This window comes from Dendronephthya gigantea, unplaced genomic scaffold (assembly GCF_004324835.1).
Source record: "Dendronephthya gigantea isolate DGI-Jeju-01 unplaced genomic scaffold, DenGig_1.0 000001F, whole genome shotgun sequence".
In the NCBI taxonomy this organism is placed as follows: Eukaryota; Metazoa; Cnidaria; class Anthozoa; order Malacalcyonacea; family Nephtheidae; genus Dendronephthya; species Dendronephthya gigantea.
In genome coordinates, this window is record NW_021163011.1 from 1 (window position 1) to 24,205 (window position 24,205).

Below are 24,205 nucleotides of genomic sequence, written 5' to 3' on the forward strand. Positions count from 1 at the left end.
GTCAATGGGAGGTGACGTCTAGATGGGGTTTGGGCACCAAAGGCTGATAGTGAAATTTCCTCTGTTTGGGTGGGCAAAACTCCGAGTTGCTTCGTTAGATCGGTGGTAATAAAGGACCGTTGAGCTCCTTCATCAAGAAGGATATTGGCGTCACATGTTAGTTGCCCTGTGCTGACAGTTGCAATTGCTGTTTTTAGGAGGGAAACATGCCGTACTGTTGCGGAATGGGTGGATGGGACAAGGGTTGCATGGGTAGATGTTGATTGTTGTGTATTTGCCATAGAGGAGGGAACCTGAGGATTGCTTTGTGTGTTTTGAGGAGTAGGGAGGGAAGGTTGGGGTGGAAATGTAGGGGGAGGAGGTGGTGGTTGGGGTGTAAATGTAGGGGGAGGAGGTGGTGTTGTTGATTGGGGACATAGGGTAGTATGGTGTTTACTCTTACATTTCAGACAACGGAATTTTGATTGGCAGTTAGATGATTTGTGATTTCCCAGGCAATTGAAACACAGTTTTTCCCTTTTTACTATTGACCATCTCTCTTGACAATCCTTTACAACATTACAGTTGTGGGTAGGGTGTGGTCCTTTGCAGTAGGCACATCGTTTTATGACATTTCCTGGCTTGTGCTTGGTGGTATAATGCTGGTTCCCTTGTGTTTGTGTTAGAAATGAACCCGCTGTTGTGTGTTTAGGTGATGGTAGTTTGGCTTGCATGAGGCTGGAATGAGCACCAGCTTCTAGAATTCTTATTTCTTTACGAATAGATTCTCTTAGTTGTGTAAATTTCCATTCATGACTGTCATGGTCGCGGGCCAAGTTTGTTCGGACTTGCTGTGGCAATTTCCCCAGAATGATTGGGACTAGGAGGTCTCCATAATTGCTGTGGGATTTTCCAAGAGATTCCAAACCCCTGATGTGGTTCTTCATTGTGTCATAGAATAGTTGTAAACTTGCTAGTTCATAGTTGGGGTTTGGCAATTCAAGTAAACAGTGCATGTGCGCATTAATCACTTTGGTTGGGTCACCGAATCTTTCCTTTAGGAGTTGGACAGCTTTGGTATAGTTGTGATTTGTAAGGGGAAACCCTGTAATAGCTCTTGATGCATCCCCCACCAGTTGGGCCTTAAGATAACTAAACTTTTGTACATCCCCTAGGGTTGGATTGGTGTGGACTGTGGCTTCAAATGAGTCCCAGAATGTAAACCACTGTAGTGGGTTCCCAGAAAATGTTGGAAGGTTTAATTTTGGTAAACGACTATTTTGATTGAGAGGGCTAGGGTGATGGGGGGTAGTTGATGGTGGGGTTGTTGGAAGTACTGGTGTAACAACTGGGGTTTCTATTTGTAATTGAGTCTCTGTAGGAGGGGGGACAGTCTCTTGTTGAGCAATCTCATTAGGGGTCCCCGAGTGTGTTTGATCATTTGTGTTGACGGATGTTGAGGAGGTTTGATCTCTTGCATTTTCTACGACTACTTGAGGTACTTCAGAGGGAGGGTTACTCGGAGACAACTTAGTTGATTGAAAGCGTTCAATAGTGCTACTTATCTGTGCTATTGTCTCGTCAATTTCTTCTTTGATGTCTTCAGATTGGAATATTTCTTTCTCGAGTTCTTTCGGTTCTTCGACCAACGCTACGATTTTTTCGTCCAGTTCTTCCAGAATCGACCTTTTCCGAGTCAATTGATCAATGATTCGCTTTATCGATGTAATATCACTGTCCGTTAGAGAATCCTCTTTCGTTAGAATATTTGCCGCCTTCTTGATTGTTTGTGTCAAATGGGCTCGATAGCCCGCTCGTGATGCTTGCAATTTTTGTAGATTTTCCGCCATAATCCTGGTCACGGCACCAAATTATGTAGAGTATAATATATATGACGGAAAGGATTTGATAACTTTGTTTTATTTCGTGGATTAGATCGATAGAAATAGTACAAACGTGAAACATGTAAACTAGAATTCTATTGTCGTTAGCGGAACACATGTTCTCCACTTTGCGCGCATGCGCTAAGAGTACTGAACTATATATGTGTCACTGGAATGTTCACATATCTTCGACAAAAACTTTTCCCATGTGAGGAATGGTCCCAGAGACACTGAATGATTCACTTCGTTTTGTTAAACATATTTATAAACATAATAATATACAAAGGTTTTCTTCTGATCTCACTCGCTCGCTCCATGTTCAAAAATGACAAAAGCACATGTTATTGTTCTCTTCCATGAATTAACATAATTTCACTATAAATGTCAATCCCAGCTCCCGCGCTGTCTCACAGTTTCTAACACCCTCCCCCATTAAAGTGTCCTGGCTGACAGCTTTAATGTCACTCATCGTCCTTCGTTTCATTCCTCTTCTTCTTCGTTCATTACAATTCCGACTATACGATTTCTTGCCGTTACTTTCGCTGCTCTCGAAGGTCTCTCACTAGCGCCTTGCTTATCGTTATTTCCCTCATTAGGAGTTGCTAAACTGGATTTCATTATCCCGACAAGCCTCTCGAAGAAGCCACCCCACCAGGGGGCTCTAGACAAATTAAATTGCCAAGTTATCCTCTGCGTCGTTTAGGTAGTTAAACAAGTCCGTATCCTTAGTAAGACTGTCTAGCCACTGTTTGGTCGCTTTTAAGGTTAACGCATTATCACTCACGATCTTGTTTGGTGTACCGCAACTAGCAACGAACTCTTTAAACCCTTTCTTGAATTCGTCAGCGTCCATGCTCTTGCTCAACTTCAGATGAACGGCTCTTGTCGTAGAGCAGGTGTAAAGAGCAACGTAAGCCTTGCTCGTTGACTTTCGGTTATCTCTGTAGAGAAGGGGGCCAGCAAAGTCCATCATATACAAGTACTGAACATCAGGAAAATGAATTCGTGCGACTTTTTTATAGTGCGTGGCACATTTTTCATAACTCAAGAATAATTTGTAACTCAAAAATAACACTGTAACATTTTCAACTATCATATCACCGTATGAATACCATTGCCATCGTCTACAGGATAATCTCATTAATGGTGTTTGTGAAAGCTACTGAATTGATCGACCAAACTTTAACACTAATATTTTCCCTTTTAGTTTTAGCTTGGCAGGAATAACTATTTTTCGCCGATGATTCATTTTACCTTTTTCAAAAGTATTACGGGTTTGCCTTATTAGCTCAGTGGCTTTTCCCATGCAGCATCAATCCTATCAATATACATGCAAGGAGGAGATCTAGTATGCATAAATGTAGACGTTGTAGGCATGTCAACAATGAAGACCTTGTCAATCATCATAATTATACAAGTACTGAACATAAGGAAAATGAATTCGTGTGACTTTTTTATAGTGCGTGGCACATTTTTCATAACCCAAGAATAATTTGTAACTAAAAAATAACATGTAACATTTTCAACTATCATATCACCGTATGATTACCATTGCCATCGTCTACAGAAATCTCATTAACTGTGTTAGTGAAAGCTACTGAATTGATCGACCAAACTTTAACACTAATATTTTCCCTTTTAGTTTTAGCTTGGCAGGAATAACTATTTTTCGCCGATGATTCATTTTACCTTTTTCAAAAGTATTACGGGTTTGCCTTATTAGCTCAGTGGTTAGAGCACTGGTCTCGTAAACCAGGGGTCCGGAGTTCAACTCTCTGATAAGGCTTGATTTTTTTAACTGTGTATGGTAAGGGTGAGTAAAAGACTTAAATATTTGTGATCATTACGCATTTAATAATCGCCGTGAAAAAATTTACCTGCAAAATACGTTTTTTGAAACTATTTATTTTGTTTACATTTCTATTTGCGCAAGCTTTTTTTCTGGGTGCCTCCTTAGCTCAGTGGTTAGAGCACTGGTCTAGTGAACCAGGGGCCCAGAGTTCAAATCTCTGAGGAGGCTTTCCACATTTTCCACTTAAACTTAATAAATATCTACGAACATGAACGAGTGTTTTGACCGGCTTCTTGTATATAACGATACTGAACAAAGTTTCATGACTTAATCTTTATAAATCAATATCTATAATAATTCATTGTGTTTTATTGTGTTCTATTGTAATCATCAACCAATAGCAAAGCTTGTTCATATAGGTAAGTACCTACACCTTAAACTTGGGCATGGTAAATAATGAAACTTCTTGTGTAGCCTCATAGTTCAGCTCCGTGGTAAAAATGTTTAGAACTGAATGAAACCAATTCCGTTGTTCTAGACTCTAGGGTTAAAACCTAGTTTGTTATCGTGTTTAAAAAAAATCGTCTTTTTTCTACCATTGCTCCTGTTTGTCTGCTCTCGGTACTAACAATGATTTAAGATACCTACAAGTCTTTTTTCACTCAATGTAACTTGGCTTGTAATAAATATGACATGAAAAGATTTTTATATTTTCCATGCATGCATGCTATACATCGCCTTTATTGTGAGCGTTGAAATATGCGAAAAAGAAAACTTCCCGTGTTCTGCACTTGGCTTGCTGGTCTAGTGGTATGATTCTCGCTTAGGGTGCGAGAGGTCACGGGTTCGATTCCCGTGCAAGCCCAGTTCGCCTCTCTTGCCTGAACTGAAGAGAACGGCCCTTGACAACAATTCGTTGATGGTCTAATTATGTTGTATTTTCTTGAGAAAAAAATGTGGTACGTGTTCTCGTTCAAACATTGGATGCACTCTCTCAACTTAATCTACGTATCAACCTCATACAAAGATTGTGCGCTAGGATTTTGCATCAATGTAATTATATAGACAGTGTCCACGCATGTTTTTTACGCGTGCATGCCTCTTTAGCTCAGTGGTTAGAGCACTAGCCTTGTAAACGAGGGGCCCAGAGTTCGAATCTTTGACGAGGCTCTTCACATTTTCCACCTAAACTCAATAAGTATTTGATTTCTATACTAATTCATTGTATTTTATTGTGTTCTATTGTTATCATCAACCAAGAGCAAAGCTTGTTCACATAGGTAACGTACGTAACCCTTACACTTGGGCATGGTAAATAATGAAACTTCTTGTGTAGGCTCATCTTATATAAGTTCTAATTTGAAATAAAAAAGCGTGTAATATCTTATACTGTAGAGAACAACTAATAAAAATAAAAACTTAACGTCCAGGGCCAAAACTGCTAAGGCTTGAAATCAGAATTAGCAGCCATTGATTGCAGTTGAATTGCTGTCTCGGATATGCTGCTGAATGCTCAATCACTGATGCATGATTATTTACACACCCTGTGAACTGCCTGCTTTCTATCAATAATCAATTGCTATGATAAAAGCTTCCGCCAACCGTCACAGCGAGTTCCACGAGACCCTTTGCTTTTTTTTCAGTCTTATTATAATTCCAAAATTCTGCTGGCAATTGAAAAGCAGTTGGGAAGGCGTACCAATTCCAGAGAACCTATTAATGTGCCCACAACGTAAAATCTGTGGTAAACTAAAAAGGTAAGTTCCAAGCTATCCGTCTTAAAGCAAAATGAGCGACTCCTAACCAATTATGTAATCGTGGCCGAGTGGTTAAGGCGTCAGACTTGAAATTTTTTGGGATATTCCCGCGCAGGTTTAAATCCTACGACTACGACTCTTGATAGTCCGAAAGATGTTCATGTAACACGGAGAAATTGTTTGCCACAAGGTGGAATTTCGTTTCAAAACATACGACATAATATTTTTTTTCATTTTTTAAAAAATACCAGTCAGAGCAGTTAAAATTTCTAATACTTGATGTGAAATGGTTAATGTTATACCCTTTTAACGCAAATTTATGCATTCCCATTCGGTTACAAAAAAATAATGTAAATAAACATGGTGATTTGGACTAAAACGTAATTACCTCTTGTCAAAGGGACTTCTATTCAGAAATTATTGCTTTTTTATAGGCTTGTTTTCAACAGCAAAATGGGATGCTTTCCGCACGAATTAACGGAAGTCTCTTGAACCTTAGTTTTTCATGTAATATACCGGATTTTTTTAAAATTACACCGAAAGATAATGAACTAATTCCCAGGTGTGGCTTGCTGGTCTAGTGGTATGATTCTCGCTTTGGGTGCGAGAGGTCACGGGTTCGATTCCCGTGCAAGCCCTGATTGCCCTCATAACTTGAAATTTTTGCGCGATTGAGTTTCTTTCTTAGCTTTTAAGAAAAAAGCAGTGTTGAACTCAAGTTGCAATCTCCCGATAAAACTTTTCCCATGCAGCATCAATCCTATCAATATACATGCAAGGAGGAGATCTAGTATGAATAAATGTAGACGTTGTAGGCATGTCAACAATGAAGACCTTGTCAATCATCATATACAAGTACTGAACATCAGGAAAATGAATTCGTGCGACTTTTTTATAGTGCGTGGCACATTTTTCATAACCCAAGAATAATTTGTAACTCAAAAATAACACTGTAACATTTTCAACTATCATATCACCGTATGATTACCATTGCCATCGTTACAAGATAATCTCAGTAACGGTGTTTGTGAAAGCTACAGAATTGATCGACCAAAATTTAACACTAATATTTTTCCTTTTAGGTTTAGCTTGGCAGGAATAACTATTTTTCGCCGATGATTCATTTTACCTTTTTCAAAAGTATTACAGGTGTGCCTTATTAGCTCTGTGGTTAGAGCACTGGTCTCGTAAACCAGGGGTCCAAAGTTCAACTCTCTGATCAGGCTTGATTTTTTTTAACTGTGTATGGTAAGGGTGAGTAAAAGACTTAAATATTTGTGATCATTACGCATTTAATAATCGCCGTGAAAAAATTTACCTGCAAAATACGTTTTTTGAAACATTTGTTTACATTTCTATTGCGCAAGCTTTTTTTTGGGTGCCTCCTTAGTTCAGTGGTTAGAGCACTGGTCTAGTAAACCAGGGGTCCAGAGTTCGAATCTCTGAGGAGGCTTTCCACATTTTCAACTTAAACTTAATAAGTATCTACGAATATGAACGAAAGTTTTGACCGGCTTCTTGTATACAACGATACTGAACAAAGTTTCATGACTTGTTCTTTATAAATCAATATCTATAATAATTCATTGGGTTTTATTGACATGTGTTCCATTGTTATCATCAACCAAGAGCAAAGCTTGTTCATATAGGTAACGTATACCTAACCCTTAAACTTGGGCATGGTAAATAATGAAACTTCTTATGTAGGCTCATCTTATATAAGTTCTAATTTGAAATAAAAAAGCGTGTAATATCTTATACTTTAGAGAACAACTAATAAAAAAAAACTTAACCCCATGACCAAAACTGCTAAGGCTCGAAATCAGAATTAGCAGCCATTGATTGCAGTTAATTGCTGTCTCGGATATGCTGCTGAAGCTGTGATAACAATCACTGATGCATGATCTATTTACACGCCCTGTGAACTGCCTGATTTCTATCATGCAATAATTAATTCCTATGATAAAAGCTTCCGCCAACCGTCACAGCGAGTTCCCCGAGACCCTTTCTTTTTTCTCAGTCTTATTATAATTCCAAAATTCTGCTGGCAATTGAAAAGCAGTTTGGAAGGCATACCAATTCCAGAGAACCTATTAATGTGCCCACGACGTAAAATCTGTGGTAAAATAAACAGGTAAGTTCCAAGCTATCCGTGGTAAAGCAAAATAAGCGACTCCTAAGCAATTATGTAGTCGTGGCCGAGTGGTTAAGGCGACAGACTTGAAATCTGTTGGGATATTCCCGCGCAGGTTCAAATCCTGCCGACTACGACTCTTAATAGTCCGAAAGATGATCATGTAACACGGAGAAGTTGTTTGCCATCAGGTGGAATTTCGTTTGAAAACATACGACATAATATTTTTTTTCATTTTTTAAAAAATACCAGTCAGAGCAGTTAAAATTTCTAATACTTGATGTGAAATGGTTAATATTATACCCTTTTAACGCAAATTTATGCATTCCCATTCGGTTACAAAAAAATAATGTAAATAAACATGGTGATTGGACTAAAACGTAATTACCTCTTGTCAAAGGGACCTATATTCAGAAATTATTGCTTTTTTATAGGCTTGTTTTCAAAAGCAAAATGGGATGTTTTCCGCACGAATTAACGGAAGTCTCTTGAACCTTAGTTTTTCATGTAATATACCGGATTTTTTTAAAATTACACCGAAAGATAATGAACTATTTCCCCAGGTGTGGCTTGCTGGTCTAGTGGTATGATTCTCGCTTTGGGTGCGAGAGGTCACGGGTTCGATTCCCGTGCAAGCCCTGATTGCCCTCATAACTTGAAATTTTTGCGCGCGATTGAGTTTCTTTCTTAGCTTTTAAGAAAAAAAGCAGTGTTGAACTCAAGTTGCAATCTCCCGATAAAACTTTTCCCATGCAGCATCAATCCTATCAATATACATGCAAGGAGGAGATCTAGTATGCATAAATGTAGACGTTGTAGGCATGTCAACAATGAAGACCTTGTCAATCATCATATACAAGTACTGAACATCAGGAAAATGAATTCGTGCGACTTTTTTATAGTGCGTGGCACATTTTTCATAACCCAAGAATAATTTGTAACTCAAAAATAACACTGTAACATTTTCAACTATCATATCACCGTATGATTACCATTCCATCGTTACAGATAATCTCAGTAACGGTGTTTGTGAAAGCTACAGAATTGATCGACCAAACTTTAACACTAATATTTTTCCTTTTAGTTTAGCTTGGCAGGAATAACTATTTTTCGCCGATGATTCATTTTACCTTTTTCAAAAGTTTACAGGTTTGCCTTATTAGCTCAGTGGTTAGAGCACTGGTCTCGTAAACCAGGGGTCCGGAGTTCAACTCTCTGATAAGGCTTGATTTTTTTAACTGTGTATGGTAAGGGTGAGTAAAAGACTTAAATATTTGTGATCATTACGCATTTAATAATCGCCGTGAAAAAATTTACCTGCAAAATACGTTTTTTGAAACATTTGTTTACATTTCTATTCGCGCAAGTTTTTTTTCTGGGTGCCTCCTTAGCTCAGTGGTTAGAGCACTGGTCTAGTAAACCAGGGGTCCAGAGTTCGAATCTCTGAGGAGGCTTTCCACATTTTCAACTTAAACTTAATAAGTATCTACGAACATGAACGAGTGTTTTGACCGGCTTCTTGTATATAACGATACTGAACAAAGTTTCATGACTTGTTCTTTATAAATCAATATCTATAATAATTCATTGGGTTTTATTGACATGTGTTCCATTGTTATCATCAACCAAGAGCAAAGCTTGTTCATATAGGTAACGTATACCTAACCCTTAAACTTGGGCATGGTAAATAATGAAACTTCTTATGTAGGCTCATCTTATATAAGTTCTAATTTGAAAAAAAAAGCGTGTAATATCTTATACTTAGAGAACAACTAATAAAAATAAAAACTTAACCCCATGACCAAAACTGCTAAGGCTCGAAATCAGAATTAGCAGCCATTGATTGCAGTTTAATTGCTGTCTCGGATATGCTGCTGAATGCTGTGCACAATCACTGATGCATGATCTATTTACACGCCCTGTGAACTGCCTGATTTCTATCATAATAATTAATTCCTATGATAAAAGCTTCCGCCAACCGTCACAGCGAGTTCCCCGAGACCCTTTCTTTTTTCTCAGTCTTATTATAATTCCAAAATTCTGCTGGCAATTGAAAAGCAGTTTGGAAGGCATACCAATTCCAGAGAACCTATTAATGTGCCCACGACGTAAAATCTGTGGTAAAATAAACAGGTAAGTTCCAAGCTATCCGTGGTAAAGCAAAATAAGCGACTCCTAAGCAATTATGTAGTCGTGGCCGAGTGGTTAAGGCGACAGACTTGAAATCTGTTGGGATATTCCCGCGCAGGTTCAAATCCTGCCGACTACGACTCTTAATAGTCCGAAAGATGATCATGTAACACGGAGAAGTTGTTTGCCACCAGGTGGAATTTCGTTTGAAAACATACGACATATTTTTTTTCATTTTTTAAAAAATACCAGTCAGAGCAGTTAAAATTTCTAATACTTGATGTGAAATGGTTAATATTATACCCTTTTAACGCAAATTTATGCATTCCCATTCGGTTACAAAAAAATAATGTATATAAACATGGTGATTGGACTAAAACGTAATTACCTCTTGTCAAAGGGACCTATATTCAGAAATTATTGCTTTTTTATAGGATTGTTTTCAACAGCAAAATGGGATGTTTTCCGCACGAATTAACGGAAGTCTCTTGAACCTTAGTTTTTCATGTAATATACCGGATTTTTTTAAAATTAAACCGAAAGATAATGAACTATTCCCCAGGTGTGGCTTGCTGGTCTAGTGGTATGATTCTCGCTTTGGGTGCGAGAGGTCACGGGTTCGATTCCCGTGCAAGCCCTGATGCCCTCATAACTTAAATTTTTGCGCGATTGAGTTTCTTTCTTAGCTTTTAAGAAAAGAAGCAGTGTTGAACTCAAGTTGCAATCTCCCGATAAAACTTTTCCCATGCAGCATCAATCCTATCAATATACATGCAAGGAGGAGATCTAGTATGCATAAATGTAGACGTTGTAGGCATGTCAACAATGAAGACCTTGTCAATCATCATATACAAGTACTGAACATCAGGAAAATGAATTCGTGCGACTTTTTTATAGTGCGTGGCACATTTTTCATAACCCAAGAATAATTTGTAACTCAAAAATAACACTGTAACATTTTCAACTATCATATCACCGTATGATTACCATTTCCATCGTTACAAGATAATCTCATTAACGGTGTTTGTGAAAGCTACAGAATTGATCGACCAAATTTAACACTAATATTTTTCCTTTTAGTTTAGCTTGGCAGGAATAACTATTTTTCGCCGATGATTCATTTTACCTTTTTCAAAAGTTTACGGTTTGCCTTATTAGCTCTGTGGTTAGAGCACTGGTCTCGTAAACCAGGGGTCCGGAGTTCAACTCTCTGATCAGGCTTGATTTTTTTAACTGTGTATGGTAAGGGTGAGTAAAAGACTTAAATATTTGTGATCATTACGCATTTAATAATCGCCGTGAAAAAATTTACCTGCAAAATACGTTTTTTGAAACATTTGTTTACATTTCTATTGCGCAAGTTTTTTTTCTGGGTGCCTCCTTAGCTCAGTGGTTAGAGCACTGGTCTAGTAAACCAGGGGTCCAGAGTTCGAATCTCTGAGGAGGCTTTCCACATTTTCAACTTAAACTTAATAAGTATCTACGAACATGAACGAGTGTTTTGACCGGCTTCTTGTATATAACGATACTGAACAAAGTTTCATGACTTGTTCTTTATAAATCAATATCTATAATAATTCATTGGGTTTTATTGACATGTGTTCCATTGTTATCATCAACCAAGAGCAAAGCTTGTTCATATAGGTAACGTATACCTAACCCTTAAACTTGGGCATGGTAAATAATGAAACTTCTTATGTAGGCTCATCTTATATAAGTTCTAATTTGAAATAAAAAAGCGTGTAATATCTTATACTGTAGAGAACAACTAATAAAAATAAAAACTTAACCCCATGACCAAAACTGCTAAGGCTCGAAATCAGAATTAGCAGCCATTGATTGCAGTTTAATTGCTGTCTCGGATATGCTGCTGAATGCTGTGATGCACAATCACTGATGCATGATCTATTTACACGCCCTGTGAACTGCCTGATTTCTATCATCAATAATTAATTCCTATGATAAAAGCTTCCGCCAACCGTCACAGCGAGTTCCCCGAGACCCTTTCTTTTTTCTCAGTCTTATTATAATTCCAAAATTCTGCTGGCAATTGAAAAGCAGTTTGGAAGGCATACCAATTCCAGAGAACCTATTAATGTGCCCACGACGTAAAATCTGTGGTAAAATAAACAGGTAAGTTCCAAGCTATCCGTGGTAAAGCAAAATAAGCGACTCCTAAGCAATTATGTAGTCGTGGCCGAGTGGTTAAGGCGACAGACTTGAAATCTGTTGGGATATTCCCGCGCAGGTTCAAATCCTGCCGACTACGACTTTTAATAGTCCGAAAGATGATCATGTAACACGGAGAAGTTGTTTGCCACCAGGTGGAATTTCGTTTGAAAACATACGACATAATTTTTTTTCATTTTTTAAAAAATACCAGTCAGAGCAGTTAAAATTTCTAATACTTGATGTGAAATGGTTAATATTATACCCTTTTAACGCAAATTTATGCATTCCCATTCGGTTACAAAAAAATAATGTAAATAAACATGGTGATTGGACTAAAACGTAATTACCTCTTGTCAAAGGGACCTATATTCAGAAATTATTGCTTTTTTATAGGCTTGTTTTCAACAGCAAAATGGGATGTTTTCCGCACGAATTAACGGAAGTCTCTTGAACCTTAGTTTTTCATGTAATATACCGGATTTTTTAAAATTACACCGAAAGATAATGAACTAATTCCCCAGGTGTGGCTTGCTGGTCTAGTGGTATGATTCTCGCTTTGGGTGCGAGAGGTCACGGGTTCGATTCCCGTGCAAGCCCTGATTGCCCTCATAACTTGAAATTTTTGCGCGATTGAGTTTCCTTCTTAGCTTTTAAGAAAAAAAGCAGTGTTGAACTCAAGTTGCAATCTCCCGATAAAACTTTTCCCATGCAGCATCAATCCTATCAATATACATGCAAGGAGGAGATCTAGTATGCATAAATGTAGACGTTGTAGGCATGTCAACAATGAAGACCTTGTCAATCATCATATACAAGTACTAAACATCAGAAAATGAATTCGTGCGACTTTTTTATAGTGCGTGGCACATTTTTCATAACCCAAGAATAATTTGTAACTCAAAAATAACACTGTAACATTTTCAACTATCATATCACCGTATGATTACCATTCCATCGTTTCACAGATAATCTCAGTAACGGTGTTTGTGAAAGCTACAGAATTGATCGACCAAACTTTAACACTAATATTTTTCCTTTTAGTTTTAGCTTGGCAGGAATAACTATTTTTCGCCGATGATTCATTTTACCTTTTTCAAAAGTTTACAGGTTTGCCTTATTAGCTCAGTGGTTAGAGCACTGGTCTCGTAAACCAGGGGTCCGGAGTTCAACTCTCTGATAAGGCTTGATTTTTTTAACTGTGTATGGTAAGGGTGAGTAAAAGACTTAAATATTTGTGATCATTACGCATTTAATAATCGCCGTGAAAAAATTTACCTGCAAAATACGTTTTTTGAAACATTTGTTTACATTTCTATTCGCGCAAGCTTTTTTTCTGGGTGCCTCCTTAGCTCAGTGGTTAGAGCAGTGGTCTAGTAAACCAGGGGTCCAGAGTTCGAATCTCTGAGGAGGCTTTCCACATTTTCAACTTAAACTTAAAAAGTATCTACGAACATGAACGAGTGTTTTGACCGGCTTCTTGTATATAGCGATACTGAACAAAGTTTCATGACTTGTTCTTTATAAATCAATATCTATAATAATTCATTGGGTTTTATTGACATGTGTTCCATTGTTATCATCAACCAAGAGCAAAGCTTGTTCATATAGGTAACGTATACCTAACCCTTAAACTTGGGCATGGTAAATAATGAAACTTCTTATGTAGGCTCATCTTATATAAGTTCTAATTTGAAATAAAAAAGCGTGTAATATCTTATACTTAGAGAACAACTAATAAAAATAAAAACTTAACCCCATGACCAAAACTGCTAAGGCTCGAAATCAGAATTAGCAGCCATGATTGCAGTTTAATTGCTGTCTCGGATATGCTGCTGAATGCTGTGATGCACAATCACTGATGCATGATCTATTTACACGCCCTGTGAACTGCCTGATTTCTATCATCAATAATTAATTCCTATGATAAAAGCTTCCGCCAACCGTCACAGCGAGTTCCCCGAGACCCTTTTTTTTTCTCAGTCTTATTATAATTCCAAAATTCTGCTGGCAATTGAAAAGCAGTTTGGAAGGCATACCAATTCCAGAGAACCTATTAATGTGCCCACGACGTAAAATCTGTGGTAAAATAAACAGGTAAGTTCCAAGCTATCCGTGGTAAAGCAAAATAAGCGACTCCTAAGCAATTATGTAGTCGTGGCCGAGTGGTTAAGGCGACAGACTTGAAATCTGTTGGGATATTCCCGCGCAGGTTCAAATCCTGCCGACTACGACTCTTAATAGTCCGAAAGATGATCATGTAACACGGAGAAGTTGTTTGCCCCAGGTGGAATTTCGTTTGAAAACATACGACATAATATTTTTTTTCATTTTTTAAAAATACCAGTCAGAGCAGTTAAAATTTCTAATACTTGATGTGAAATGGTTAATATTATACCCTTTTAACGCAAATTTATGCATTCCCATTCGGTTACAAAAAAATAATGTAAATAAACATGGTGATTGGACTAAAACGTAATTACCTCTTGTCAAAGGGACCTATTCAGAAATTATTGCTTTTTTATAGGCTTGTTTTCAACAGCAAAATGGGATGTTTTCCGCACGAATTAACGGAAGTCTCTTGAACCTTAGTTTTTCATGTAATATACCGGATTTTTTTAAAATTACACCGAAAGATAATGAACTAATTCCCCAGGTGTGGCTTGCTGGTCTAGTGGTATGATTCTCGCTTTGGGTGCGAGAGGTCACGGGTTCGATTCCCGTGCAAGCCCTGATTGCCCTCATAACTTAAAATTTTTGCGCGATTGAGTTTCTTTCTTAGCTTTTAAGAAAAAAAGCAGTGTTGAACTCAAGTTGCAATCTCCCGATAAAACTTTTCCCATGCAGCATCAATCCTATCAATATACATGCAAGGAGGAGATCTAGTATATGCATAAATGTAGACGTTGTAGGCATGTCAACAATGAAGACCTTGTCAATCATCATATACAAGTACTGAACATCAGGAAAATGAATTCGTGCGACTTTTTTATAGTGCGTGGCACATTTTTCATAACCCAAGAATAATTTGTAACTCAAAAATAACACTGTAACATTTTCAACTATCATATCACCGTATGATTACCATTTCCATCGTTTACAAGATAATCTCATTAACGGTGTTTGTGAAAGCTACAGAATTGATCGACCAAAATTTAACACTAATATTTTTCCTTTTAGGTTTAGCTTGGCAGGAATAACTATTTTTCGCCGATGATTCATTTTACCTTTTTCAAAAGTTTTACAGGTTTGCCTTATTAGCTCTGTGGTTAGAGCACTGGTCTCGTAAACCAGGGGTACGGAGTTCAACTCTCTGATCAGGCTTGATTTTTTTTAACTGTGTATGGTAAGGGTGAGTAAAAGACTTAAATATTTGTGATCATTACGCATTTAATAATCGCCGTGAAAAAATTTACCTGCAAAATACGTTTTTTGAAACATTTGTTTACATTTCTATTTGCGCAAGCTTTTTTTTCTGGGTGCCTCCTTAGCTCAGTGGTTAGAGCACTGGTCTAGTAAACCAGGGGTCCAGAGTTCGAATCTCTGAGGAGGCTTTCCACATTTTCAACTTAAACTTAATAAGTATCTACGAACATGAACGAGTGTTTTGACCGCGCTTCTTGTATAACGATACTGAACAAAGTTTCATGACTTGTTCTTTATAAATCAATATCCATAATAATTCATTGGGTTTTATTGACATGTGTTCCATTGTTATCATCAACCAAGAGCAAAGCTTGTTCATATAGGTAACGTATACCTAACCCTTAAACTTGGGCATGGTAAATAATGAAACTTCTTATGTAGGCTCATCTTATATAAGTTCTAATTTGAAATAAAAAAGCGTGTAATATCTTATACTTTAGAGAAAACTAATAAAAATAAAAACTTAACCCCATTAACAAAACTGCTAAGGCTCGAAATCAGAATTAGCAGCCATTGATTGCAGTTTAATTGCTGTCTCGGATATGCTGCTGAATGCTGTGATGAACAATCACTGATGCATGATCTATTTACACGCCCTGTGAACTGCCTGATTTCTATCATGCAATAATTAATTCCTATGATAAAAGCTTCCGCCAACCGTCACAGCGAGTTCCCCGAGACCTTTCTTTTTTCTCAGTCTTATTATAATTCCAAAATTCTGCTGGCAATTGAAAAGCAGTTTGGAAGGCATACCAATTCCAGAGAACCTATTAATGTGCCCACGACGTAAATCTGTGGTAAATAAACAGGTAAGTTCCAAGCTATCCGTGGTAAGCAAAATAAGCGACTCCTAAGCAATTATGTAGTCGTGGCCGAGTGGTTAAGGCGACAGACTTGAAATCTGTTGGATATTCCCGCGCAGGTTCAAATCCTGCCGACTACGACTCTTAATAGTCCGAAAGATGATCATGTAACACGGAGAAGTTGTTTGCCATCAGGTGGAATTTCGTCTCAAAACATACGACTTAATATTTTTTTTCATTTTTTAAAAAATACCAGTCAGAGCAGTTAAAATTTCTAATACTTGATGTGAAATGGTTAATATTATACCCTTTTAACGCAAATTTATGCATTCCCATTCGGTTACAAAAAAAATAATGTAAATAAACATGGTGATTGGACTAAAACGTATTACCTCTTGTCAAAGGGACCTATATTCAGAAATTATTGCTTTTTTATAGGATTGTTTTCAACAGCAAAATGGGATGTTTTCCGCACGAATTAACGGAAGTCTCTTGAACCTTAGTTTTTCATGTAATATACCGGATTTTTTTAAAATTAAACCGAAAGATAATGAACTAATTCCCCAGGTGTGGCTTGCTGGTCTAGTGGTATGATTCTCGCTTTGGGTGCGAGAGGTCACGGGTTCGATTCCCGTGCAAGCCCTGATTGCCCTCATAACTTGAAATTTTTGCGCGATTGAGTTTCTTTCTTAGCTTTTAAGAAAAAAAGCAGTGTTGAACTCAAGTTGCAATCTCCCGATAAAACTTTTCCCATGCAGCATCAATCCTATCAATATACATGCAAGGAGGAGATCTAGTATGCATAAATGTAGACGTTGTAGCCATGTCAACAATGAAGACCTTGTCAATCATCATATACAAGTACTGAACATCAGGAAAATGAATTCGTGCGACTTTTTTATAGTGCGTGGCACATTTTTCATAACCCAAGAATAATTTGTAACTCAAAAATAACACTGTAACATTTTCAACTATCATATCACCGTATGATTACCATTTCCATCGTTTACAAGATAATCTCATTAACGGTGTTTGTGAAAGCTACAGAATTGATCGACCAAAATTTAACACTAATATTTTTCCTTTTAGGTTTAGCTTGGCAGGAATAACTATTTTTCGCCGATGATTCATTTTACCTTTTTCAAAAGTTTTACAGGTTTGCCTTATTAGCTCTGTGGTTAGAGCACTGGTCTCGTAAACCAGGGGTACGGAGTTCAACTCTCTGATCAGGCTTGATTTTTTTTAACTGTGTATGGTAAGGGTGAGTAAAAGACTTAAATATTTGTGATCATTACGCATTTAATAATCGCCGTGAAAAAATTTACCTGCAAAATACGTTTTTTGAAACATTTGTTTACATTTCTATTTGCGCAAGCTTTTTTTTCTGGGTGCCTCCTTAGCTCAGTGGTTAGAGCACTGGTCTAGTAAACCAGGGGTCCAGAGTTCGAATCTCTGAGGAGGCTTTCCACATTTTCAACTTAAACTTAATAAGTATCTACGAACATGAACGAGTGTTTTGACCGGCTTCTTGTATATAACGATACTGAACAAAGTTTCATGACTTGTTCTTTATAAATCAATATCTATAATAATTCATTGGGTTTTATTGACATGTGTTCCATTGTTATCATCAACCAAGAGCAAAGCTTGTTCATATAGGTAACGTATACCTAACCCTTAAACTTGGGCATGGTAAATAATGAAACTTCTTATGTAGGCTCATCTTATATAAGTTCTAATTTGAAATAAAAAAGCGTGTAATATCTTATACTTTAGAGAACAACTAGTAAAAATAAAAACTTAACCCCATGACCAAAACTGCTAAGGCTCGAAATCAGAATTAGCAGCCATTGATTGCAGTTTAATTGCTGTCTCGGATATGCTGCTGAATCACTGTTAATTTTGAAGTGTTAAAATAGCACCACCGTAGGTGCCAAATCAACACCATGCAGTGGTGTTAAATCGAAAGTGCTATTTTGGCACCAACTTCGGTGCTAATTTAACACCACTAAATCTGGCATTACGCTAAAAGTGTCAATATGACACCATATTACCAGCACCATTGCAAGGTGCCAAAATAACACCTCTTTTGCCGACGGAAAGTGTTAAAATAACGCCATTTAGGGAGTTAAATAATGGGGTGTCAAAATAACACCAAATGGCGGATTGGCCGGGAAAGAGCACTTTTGATTTTATTTAAGGTATTGGAAAATAAATTTGTATTTTCGAATGAGATGATATTGGAACAAAATTCCCGTGCGTTTTCGCACAACTATTCATCTAAAAGACGACATGCAAATTCGGCTTGTTGCTATAAATACGTCAGATACGTTTCTATATAAAAAACCCCGAGATACATCGATAGTGATCCATTGTCCTTTTTATTTTACCAAACTATGTTATTTTGTGCTATGTATTGATTGCTACAAAGTAAATATTTCGCAATCGCCTATGCATATGTATGTCCATATAAGGAACGAAATATGACACGTGGTCGGCGCTTGCATGCAAATATTTTTAGCGCGTCGTTTGAAAACTGTTTTGAATCGTTTATTCATCGAGATGTTCATGCTGCTGTGTTGAAGACGTTTTGAGCGTATTTACTCAACTATTTTGGTACTTGGTAATATCCTGAACAACAACGGGCTCCCATAAGGAAATTTCAAGGCAATTGGTTGTGGTATTATCTCAGAAATATCTTGGTAAGTGTTTGAATTTGATCATGCAAATACAGACATACAGTATCCATGTTCGCTCAAAGTCAAACGGCCAAATCGCTAAACAAATGTGTGTTATTTTTTTATTCTAGAGAAGCCAAATGACATATTCTACTTTACGATCTCTTCAGCAAGCTGTGGTCAAAGAAAATATCATTGCAATAATAGGTATCTATTCATATTTACTTTACCGTAATTTTTTCGCTTGTCTCTTTATATTATTGACATAATTTAGCGATATTTTACCCTGTATCAACGATTGTCCGTGCTCTATTTTAATATATTAACGATAATCCTTGCTCTATTTTGATAAATTTGATGTTAGAGGGCAAGTTATTTGTTTAAAATCAATGCCTGTGTATGTCTTTTGATAAAATTATTACTGTAAGAAATATAATCTCCTACAGATTACCTGAGAGTCCCATTTTAGCCTGCCATTTTTCAAATTCACATTTATGTCCGTGCTCTATTTTAATATATTAACGATAATCCTTGCTCTATTTTGATAAATTTGATGTTAGAGGGCAAGTTATTTGTTTAAAATCAATGCCTGTGTATGTCTTTTGATAAAATTATTACTGTAAGAAATATAATCTCCTACAGATTACCTGAGAGTCCCATTTTAGCCTGCCATTTTTCAAATTCACATTTATATTTTAGTCAAATAACAAAGTATGTTTCCATAATTTGGTAAAATCATTTTCTTTTGCAAGTAAGGTTTGCAACTGAACACATTCTATTAATTTTGTTGCAGGTAAGGACAGAATTTGGAAGTGAAATGTGCAAGAGCAAATTGGTCCATGGTATGGCTGGCAAATTTCAATCAGGAATGCCAAAAATTGTGCCAAGAAGTATGTATTGGTTCTTTCAAGAAACAAGATTAGCTGCACAGAGAATCAGGTAACTCATGCAATTAATATACTATAATTTTCCCAAGGACAAAATTACAATGTCACCTGTAGTTTATTGCCCCACAATTTAGACTGTCTTTACCCAATACTTAGTGTGCCTATTATAGTTTTGGTAACCTAACTAGATTTTCTGCTATTGATATTTGATAAACAATTTGTTTTTCAAAACAGACATTCAGAGCACAGCTAGTGCTTTAGGTCTAACTGAAGGAGAATCTCTCCTCTTTATGTTAAGAAACCATGTGGGCTGATTTCACTTTTCAAATTTATCTTAGGTTGATGACTCCATATACAGATGAGGACATACAAATAATAAAAAATGGCTATGGAAGAACATGCTGGGAAGTGAGTTTCTGTCGATAAATTTATAAGAACTTGACATTGCTTGTCGAAAATTGTAATGTTGCATTATAAGAACTTGACATTGATTGTCGAAAATTGTAAATATTTGTCTGGTTGTTTTTGTAAATAGTCCTACAGAAGCAATTGTAAATATGCAACTGTGACCAAATATATTGATTTTTTGTTCCCTTGTATAAGTGTCATTAATTTTGATTTAGATATGATTACTGATGTAAGAACTGCATATTAAATTGCAGTAGGTAAAAAGGTGCTGCTTTAACACCAAATGTAGTGCTATTTAAACACCCAAAGGTGTTATTCTGACACCAGAATGGGTGTTAATTTAGCACCAGGGATTGGAGTTAATTTAGCACCCAGGTCATGGTGTTAAAATAGCACCTCGATAGGTGTTATTTTTGCCATATTCATTCAACACCTTTTTTGGTGCTATAATGACACCTTCAAATTAACAGTGATGCTGTGATGAACAATCACTGATGCATGATCTATTTACACGCCCTGTGAACTGCCTGATTTCTATCATGCAATAATTAATTCCTATGATAAAAGCTTCCGCCAACCGTCACAGCGAGTTCCCCGAGACCCTTTCTTTTTTCTCAGTCTTATTATAATTCCAAAATTCTGCTGGCAATTGAAAAGCAGTTTGGAAGGCATACCAATTCCAGAGAACCTATTAATGTGCCCACGACGTAAAATCTGTGGTAAAATAAACAGGTAAGTTCCAAGCTATCCGTGGTAAAGCAAAATAAGCGACTCCTAAGCAATTATGTAGTCGTGGCCGAGTGGTTAAGGCGACAGACTTGAAATCTGTTGGGATATTCCCGCGCAGGTTCAAATCCTGCCGACTACGACTCTTAATAGTCCGAAAGATGATCATGTAACACGGAGAAGTTGTTTGCCATCTGGTGGAATTTCGTCTCAAAACATACGACTTAATAATTTTTTTCATTTTTTAAAAAATACCAGTCAGAGCAGTTAAAATTTCTAATACTTGATGTGAAATGGTTAATATTATACCCTTTTAACGCAAATTTATGCATTCCCATTCGGTTACAAAAAAATTATGTAAATAAACATGGTGATTGGACTAAAACGTAATTACCTCTTGTCAAAGGGACCTATATTCAGAAATTATTGCTTTTTTATAGGCTTGTTTTCAACAGCAAAATGGGATGTTTTCCGCACGAATTAACGGAAGTCTCTTGAACCTTAGTTTTTCATGTAATATACCGGATTTTTTTAAAATTACACGAAAGATAATGAACTATTCCCCAGGTGTGGCTTGCTGGTCTAGTGGTATGATTCTCGCTTTGGGTGCGAGAGGTCACGGGTTCGATTCCCGTGCAAGCCCTAATTGCCCCAATAACTTGAAATTTTTGCGCGATTGAGTTTCTTTCCTAGCTTTTAAAAAAAAAAGCAGTGTTGAACTCAAGTTGCAATCTCCCGATAAAACTTTTCCCATGCAGCATCAATCCTATCAATATACATGCAAGGAGGAGATCTAGTATGCATAAATGTAGACGTTGTAGGCATGTCAACAATGAAGACCTTGTCAATCATCATATACAAGTACTGAACATCAGGAAAATGAATTCGTGCGACTTTTTTATAGTGCGTGGCACATTTTTCATAACCCAAGAATAATTTGTAACTCAAAAATAACACTGTAACATTTTCAACTATCATATCACCGTATGATTACCATTGCATCGTCTACAGGATAATCTCAGTAACGGTGTTTGTGAAAGCTACAGAATTGATCGACCAAACTTAAACACTAATATTTTTCCTTTTAGTTTTAGCTTGGCAGGAATAACTATTTTTCGCCGATGATTCATTTTACCTTTTTCAAAAGTATTACGGGTTTGCCTTATTAGCTCAGTGGTTAGAGCACTGGTCTCGTAAACCAGGGGTCCGGAGTTCAACTCTCTGATAAGGCTTGATTTTTTTAACTGTGTATGGTAAGGGTGAGTAAAAGACTTAAATATTTGTGATCATTACGCATTTAATAATCGCCGTGAAAAAATTTACCTGCAAAATACGTTTTTTGAAACATTTGTTTACATTTCTATTCGCGCAAGGTTTTTTTTCTCGGTGCCTCCTTAGCTCAGTGGTTAGAGCACTGGTCTAGTAAACCAGGGGTCCAGAGTTCGAATCTCTGAGGAGGCTTTCCACATTTTCAACTTAAACTTAATAAGTATCTACGAACATGAACGAATGTTTTGACCGGCTTCTTGTATATAACGATACTGAACAAAGTTTCATGACTTGTTCTTTATAAATCAAAATCTATAATAATTCATTGGGTTTTATTGACATGTGTTCCATTGTTATCATCAACCAAGAGCAAAGCTTGTTCATATAGGTAACGTATACCTAACCCTTAAACTTGGGCATGGTAAATAATGAAACTTCTTATGTAGGCTCATCTTATATAAGTTCTAATTTGAAATAAAAAAGCGTGTAATATCTTATACTTTAGAGAACAACCAATAAAAATAAAAACTTAACCCCCATGACCAAAACTGCTAAGGCTCGAAATCAGAATTAGCAGCCATTGATTGCAGTTTAATTGCTGTCTCGGATATGCTGCTGAATGCTGTGATGAACAATCACTGATGCATGATCTATTTACACGCCCTGTGAACTGCCTGATTTCTATCAATAATTAATTCCTATGATAAAAGCTTCCGCCAACCGTCACAGCGAGTTCCCCGAGACCCTTTCTTTTTTCTCAGTCTTATTATAATTCCAAAATTCTGCTGGCAATTGAAAAGCAGTTTGGAAGGCATACCAATTCCAGAGAACCTATTAATGTGCCCACGACGTAAAATCTGTGGTAAACTAAACAAGTAAGTTCCAAGCTATCCGTGTTAAAGCAAAATAAGCGACTCCTAAGCAATTTTGTAGTCGTGGTCGAGTGGTTAAGGCGACAGACTTGAAATGTGTTGGGATAATCCCGCGCAGGTTCAAATCCTGCCGACTACAACCCACTATAGTCTGGATGATGTTCATAGAAATTGTTTGCCACCAGGTGGAATTTCGTTTCAAATTTCAAAACATACGACATAATATTTTTTTAATTTTTTAGAAAATACCAGTCAGAGCAGTTAAAATTTCTAATACTTGATGTGAAATGGTTAATATTATACCCTTTTAACGCAAATTTATGCATTTCCATTCGGTTACTAAAAAAATGTAAAACAGGTATGCACGATCAGGGAGTGTAGCTCAGTGGTAGAGCATTCGACTCCACATGCATGTTCTAAAAATTTGTAAAAACGGGGGTCCATACCTGGAATACAGGGAATATAATTACTTTATCTTAATAATGGGCGTGCATAGATATACTGTAGAGCCAGGAATTTCTCAGTAATTTTTTTAGGTGTTTATGTCCTGTGGTGTAATGGTTAGCACTTCGGGCTCTGAGTAGGATAAATTATATAGTTGCTATAGCTGCCCATATACTTTTGTAAATACAAAAGTATGCAAAAGCCTCATCAGAGAGTTGAACTCTGGACCCCTGGTTTACAAAACCAGTGCTCTAGCCACTGAGCTAATGAGGCGTATGTGCAAGCTTAACACGAATATAATTGTATGAATACTTAATCTTAATAATGTGCATGCGCGTAGCAAACTACATAATTATATATTATCCAGCCAACATTCGTCAGTAAGTTTGATAGATTTTTAGGGTCTGTGGTGTAATGGTTATCACTTCGGACTCTGACTTCGAGAATCGGAGTTCAATTTTTGGTAGAAACTCTTTGAAATAATTCATTCTCCGTCTTTATGTATTTTTTTATTTCAGACTTTCTCTTACAGGTGTCTAAGAATATAGCATATGACAGGTATGCTGCATGGAACGCTCAGAGAGAGTAGCATATAGTGGTAGAGGATCCGACTACAGGTTGACAGGTCACTGGGGTCAGTGGTTCAACTCCGCTCGCTCCTTCCTGTTCTATAAATTAAAGAAAAATTAAATATTTTTATGGTACCCATTAGTGCATGAAAAATCCCAATTTATTTTCGTGGAAAAAAGCCGTACGTTTGATAAACAATCCATGCAGTTTAGGTTTTTTGAATGACTCTCTGGGACACGTTCTATAATAATAGGGACCTTACGCATGTAGGACGGCAA

General features: G+C 36.9%; 1 protein-coding gene, 1 long non-coding RNA gene and 31 other non-coding genes across 33 annotated transcripts; 31 read left to right on the forward strand and 2 right to left on the reverse strand.

The window, feature by feature from the left end:
- Nucleotides 1–1,024: 1,024 nt before the first annotated feature.
- LOC114526396 lies at nucleotides 1,025–2,037 on the reverse strand (the record flags this gene model as incomplete). The annotated part of the gene is made up of 1 exon (XM_028547989.1): nucleotides 1,025–2,037. A coding segment is annotated over exon 1 (805 nt), but the record flags the coding sequence as incomplete, so codon positions are not given.
- A 1,538-nt stretch (nucleotides 2,038–3,575) lies between these two features.
- On the forward strand, nucleotides 3,576–3,648 carry Trnat-cgu. The gene has a single exon. It is a non-coding gene; the product is annotated as a tRNA-Thr (tRNA).
- A 161-nt stretch (nucleotides 3,649–3,809) lies between these two features.
- Trnat-agu lies at nucleotides 3,810–3,882 on the forward strand. Its single transcript has one exon. It is a non-coding gene; the product is annotated as a tRNA-Thr (tRNA).
- Nucleotides 3,883–4,447: 565 nt separating this feature from the next.
- Nucleotides 4,448–4,519, forward strand: Trnap-agg. The gene has a single exon. It is a non-coding gene; the product is annotated as a tRNA-Pro (tRNA).
- Nucleotides 4,520–5,977: 1,458 nt separating this feature from the next.
- On the forward strand, nucleotides 5,978–6,049 carry Trnap-ugg. The gene has a single exon. It is a non-coding gene; the product is annotated as a tRNA-Pro (tRNA).
- Nucleotides 6,050–6,791: 742 nt separating this feature from the next.
- Nucleotides 6,792–6,864, forward strand: Trnat-agu. Its single transcript has one exon. It is a non-coding gene; the product is annotated as a tRNA-Thr (tRNA).
- A 735-nt stretch (nucleotides 6,865–7,599) lies between these two features.
- Trnas-uga lies at nucleotides 7,600–7,681 on the forward strand. The gene has a single exon. It is a non-coding gene; the product is annotated as a tRNA-Ser (tRNA).
- Nucleotides 7,682–8,112: 431 nt separating this feature from the next.
- Trnap-ugg lies at nucleotides 8,113–8,184 on the forward strand. Its single transcript has one exon. It is a non-coding gene; the product is annotated as a tRNA-Pro (tRNA).
- Nucleotides 8,185–8,698: 514 nt separating this feature from the next.
- On the forward strand, nucleotides 8,699–8,771 carry Trnat-cgu. Its single transcript has one exon. It is a non-coding gene; the product is annotated as a tRNA-Thr (tRNA).
- A 155-nt stretch (nucleotides 8,772–8,926) lies between these two features.
- Trnat-agu lies at nucleotides 8,927–8,999 on the forward strand. Its single transcript has one exon. It is a non-coding gene; the product is annotated as a tRNA-Thr (tRNA).
- A 733-nt stretch (nucleotides 9,000–9,732) lies between these two features.
- On the forward strand, nucleotides 9,733–9,814 carry Trnas-uga. Its single transcript has one exon. It is a non-coding gene; the product is annotated as a tRNA-Ser (tRNA).
- Nucleotides 9,815–10,241: 427 nt separating this feature from the next.
- Nucleotides 10,242–10,313, forward strand: Trnap-ugg. Its single transcript has one exon. It is a non-coding gene; the product is annotated as a tRNA-Pro (tRNA).
- A 510-nt stretch (nucleotides 10,314–10,823) lies between these two features.
- Trnat-cgu lies at nucleotides 10,824–10,896 on the forward strand. Its single transcript has one exon. It is a non-coding gene; the product is annotated as a tRNA-Thr (tRNA).
- A 154-nt stretch (nucleotides 10,897–11,050) lies between these two features.
- Nucleotides 11,051–11,123, forward strand: Trnat-agu. Its single transcript has one exon. It is a non-coding gene; the product is annotated as a tRNA-Thr (tRNA).
- A 739-nt stretch (nucleotides 11,124–11,862) lies between these two features.
- Trnas-uga lies at nucleotides 11,863–11,944 on the forward strand. The gene has a single exon. It is a non-coding gene; the product is annotated as a tRNA-Ser (tRNA).
- Nucleotides 11,945–12,372: 428 nt separating this feature from the next.
- Nucleotides 12,373–12,444, forward strand: Trnap-ugg. Its single transcript has one exon. It is a non-coding gene; the product is annotated as a tRNA-Pro (tRNA).
- A 514-nt stretch (nucleotides 12,445–12,958) lies between these two features.
- On the forward strand, nucleotides 12,959–13,031 carry Trnat-cgu. The gene has a single exon. It is a non-coding gene; the product is annotated as a tRNA-Thr (tRNA).
- A 155-nt stretch (nucleotides 13,032–13,186) lies between these two features.
- Trnat-agu lies at nucleotides 13,187–13,259 on the forward strand. Its single transcript has one exon. It is a non-coding gene; the product is annotated as a tRNA-Thr (tRNA).
- A 736-nt stretch (nucleotides 13,260–13,995) lies between these two features.
- Trnas-uga lies at nucleotides 13,996–14,077 on the forward strand. The gene has a single exon. It is a non-coding gene; the product is annotated as a tRNA-Ser (tRNA).
- Nucleotides 14,078–14,504: 427 nt separating this feature from the next.
- Trnap-ugg lies at nucleotides 14,505–14,576 on the forward strand. Its single transcript has one exon. It is a non-coding gene; the product is annotated as a tRNA-Pro (tRNA).
- A 519-nt stretch (nucleotides 14,577–15,095) lies between these two features.
- On the forward strand, nucleotides 15,096–15,168 carry Trnat-cgu. Its single transcript has one exon. It is a non-coding gene; the product is annotated as a tRNA-Thr (tRNA).
- Nucleotides 15,169–15,325: 157 nt separating this feature from the next.
- Nucleotides 15,326–15,398, forward strand: Trnat-agu. The gene has a single exon. It is a non-coding gene; the product is annotated as a tRNA-Thr (tRNA).
- Nucleotides 15,399–16,132: 734 nt separating this feature from the next.
- Nucleotides 16,133–16,213, forward strand: Trnas-uga. The gene has a single exon. It is a non-coding gene; the product is annotated as a tRNA-Ser (tRNA).
- Nucleotides 16,214–16,644: 431 nt separating this feature from the next.
- On the forward strand, nucleotides 16,645–16,716 carry Trnap-ugg. The gene has a single exon. It is a non-coding gene; the product is annotated as a tRNA-Pro (tRNA).
- Nucleotides 16,717–17,233: 517 nt separating this feature from the next.
- On the forward strand, nucleotides 17,234–17,306 carry Trnat-cgu. The gene has a single exon. It is a non-coding gene; the product is annotated as a tRNA-Thr (tRNA).
- Nucleotides 17,307–17,463: 157 nt separating this feature from the next.
- Trnat-agu lies at nucleotides 17,464–17,536 on the forward strand. Its single transcript has one exon. It is a non-coding gene; the product is annotated as a tRNA-Thr (tRNA).
- A 1,350-nt stretch (nucleotides 17,537–18,886) lies between these two features.
- LOC114524225 lies at nucleotides 18,887–20,131 on the forward strand. Its single transcript, XR_003687086.1, has 3 exons — nucleotides 18,887–18,958; nucleotides 19,545–19,690; nucleotides 19,977–20,131. It is a non-coding gene; the product is annotated as an uncharacterized LOC114524225 (long non-coding RNA).
- A 701-nt stretch (nucleotides 20,132–20,832) lies between these two features.
- Nucleotides 20,833–20,914, forward strand: Trnas-uga. The gene has a single exon. It is a non-coding gene; the product is annotated as a tRNA-Ser (tRNA).
- Nucleotides 20,915–21,343: 429 nt separating this feature from the next.
- On the forward strand, nucleotides 21,344–21,415 carry Trnap-ugg. The gene has a single exon. It is a non-coding gene; the product is annotated as a tRNA-Pro (tRNA).
- A 516-nt stretch (nucleotides 21,416–21,931) lies between these two features.
- Nucleotides 21,932–22,004, forward strand: Trnat-cgu. The gene has a single exon. It is a non-coding gene; the product is annotated as a tRNA-Thr (tRNA).
- Nucleotides 22,005–22,160: 156 nt separating this feature from the next.
- Trnat-agu lies at nucleotides 22,161–22,233 on the forward strand. Its single transcript has one exon. It is a non-coding gene; the product is annotated as a tRNA-Thr (tRNA).
- Nucleotides 22,234–22,970: 737 nt separating this feature from the next.
- Nucleotides 22,971–23,052, forward strand: Trnas-uga. Its single transcript has one exon. It is a non-coding gene; the product is annotated as a tRNA-Ser (tRNA).
- A 505-nt stretch (nucleotides 23,053–23,557) lies between these two features.
- On the reverse strand, nucleotides 23,558–23,630 carry Trnat-ugu. The gene has a single exon. It is a non-coding gene; the product is annotated as a tRNA-Thr (tRNA).
- Between the last annotated feature and the right edge of the window lie 575 nt (nucleotides 23,631–24,205).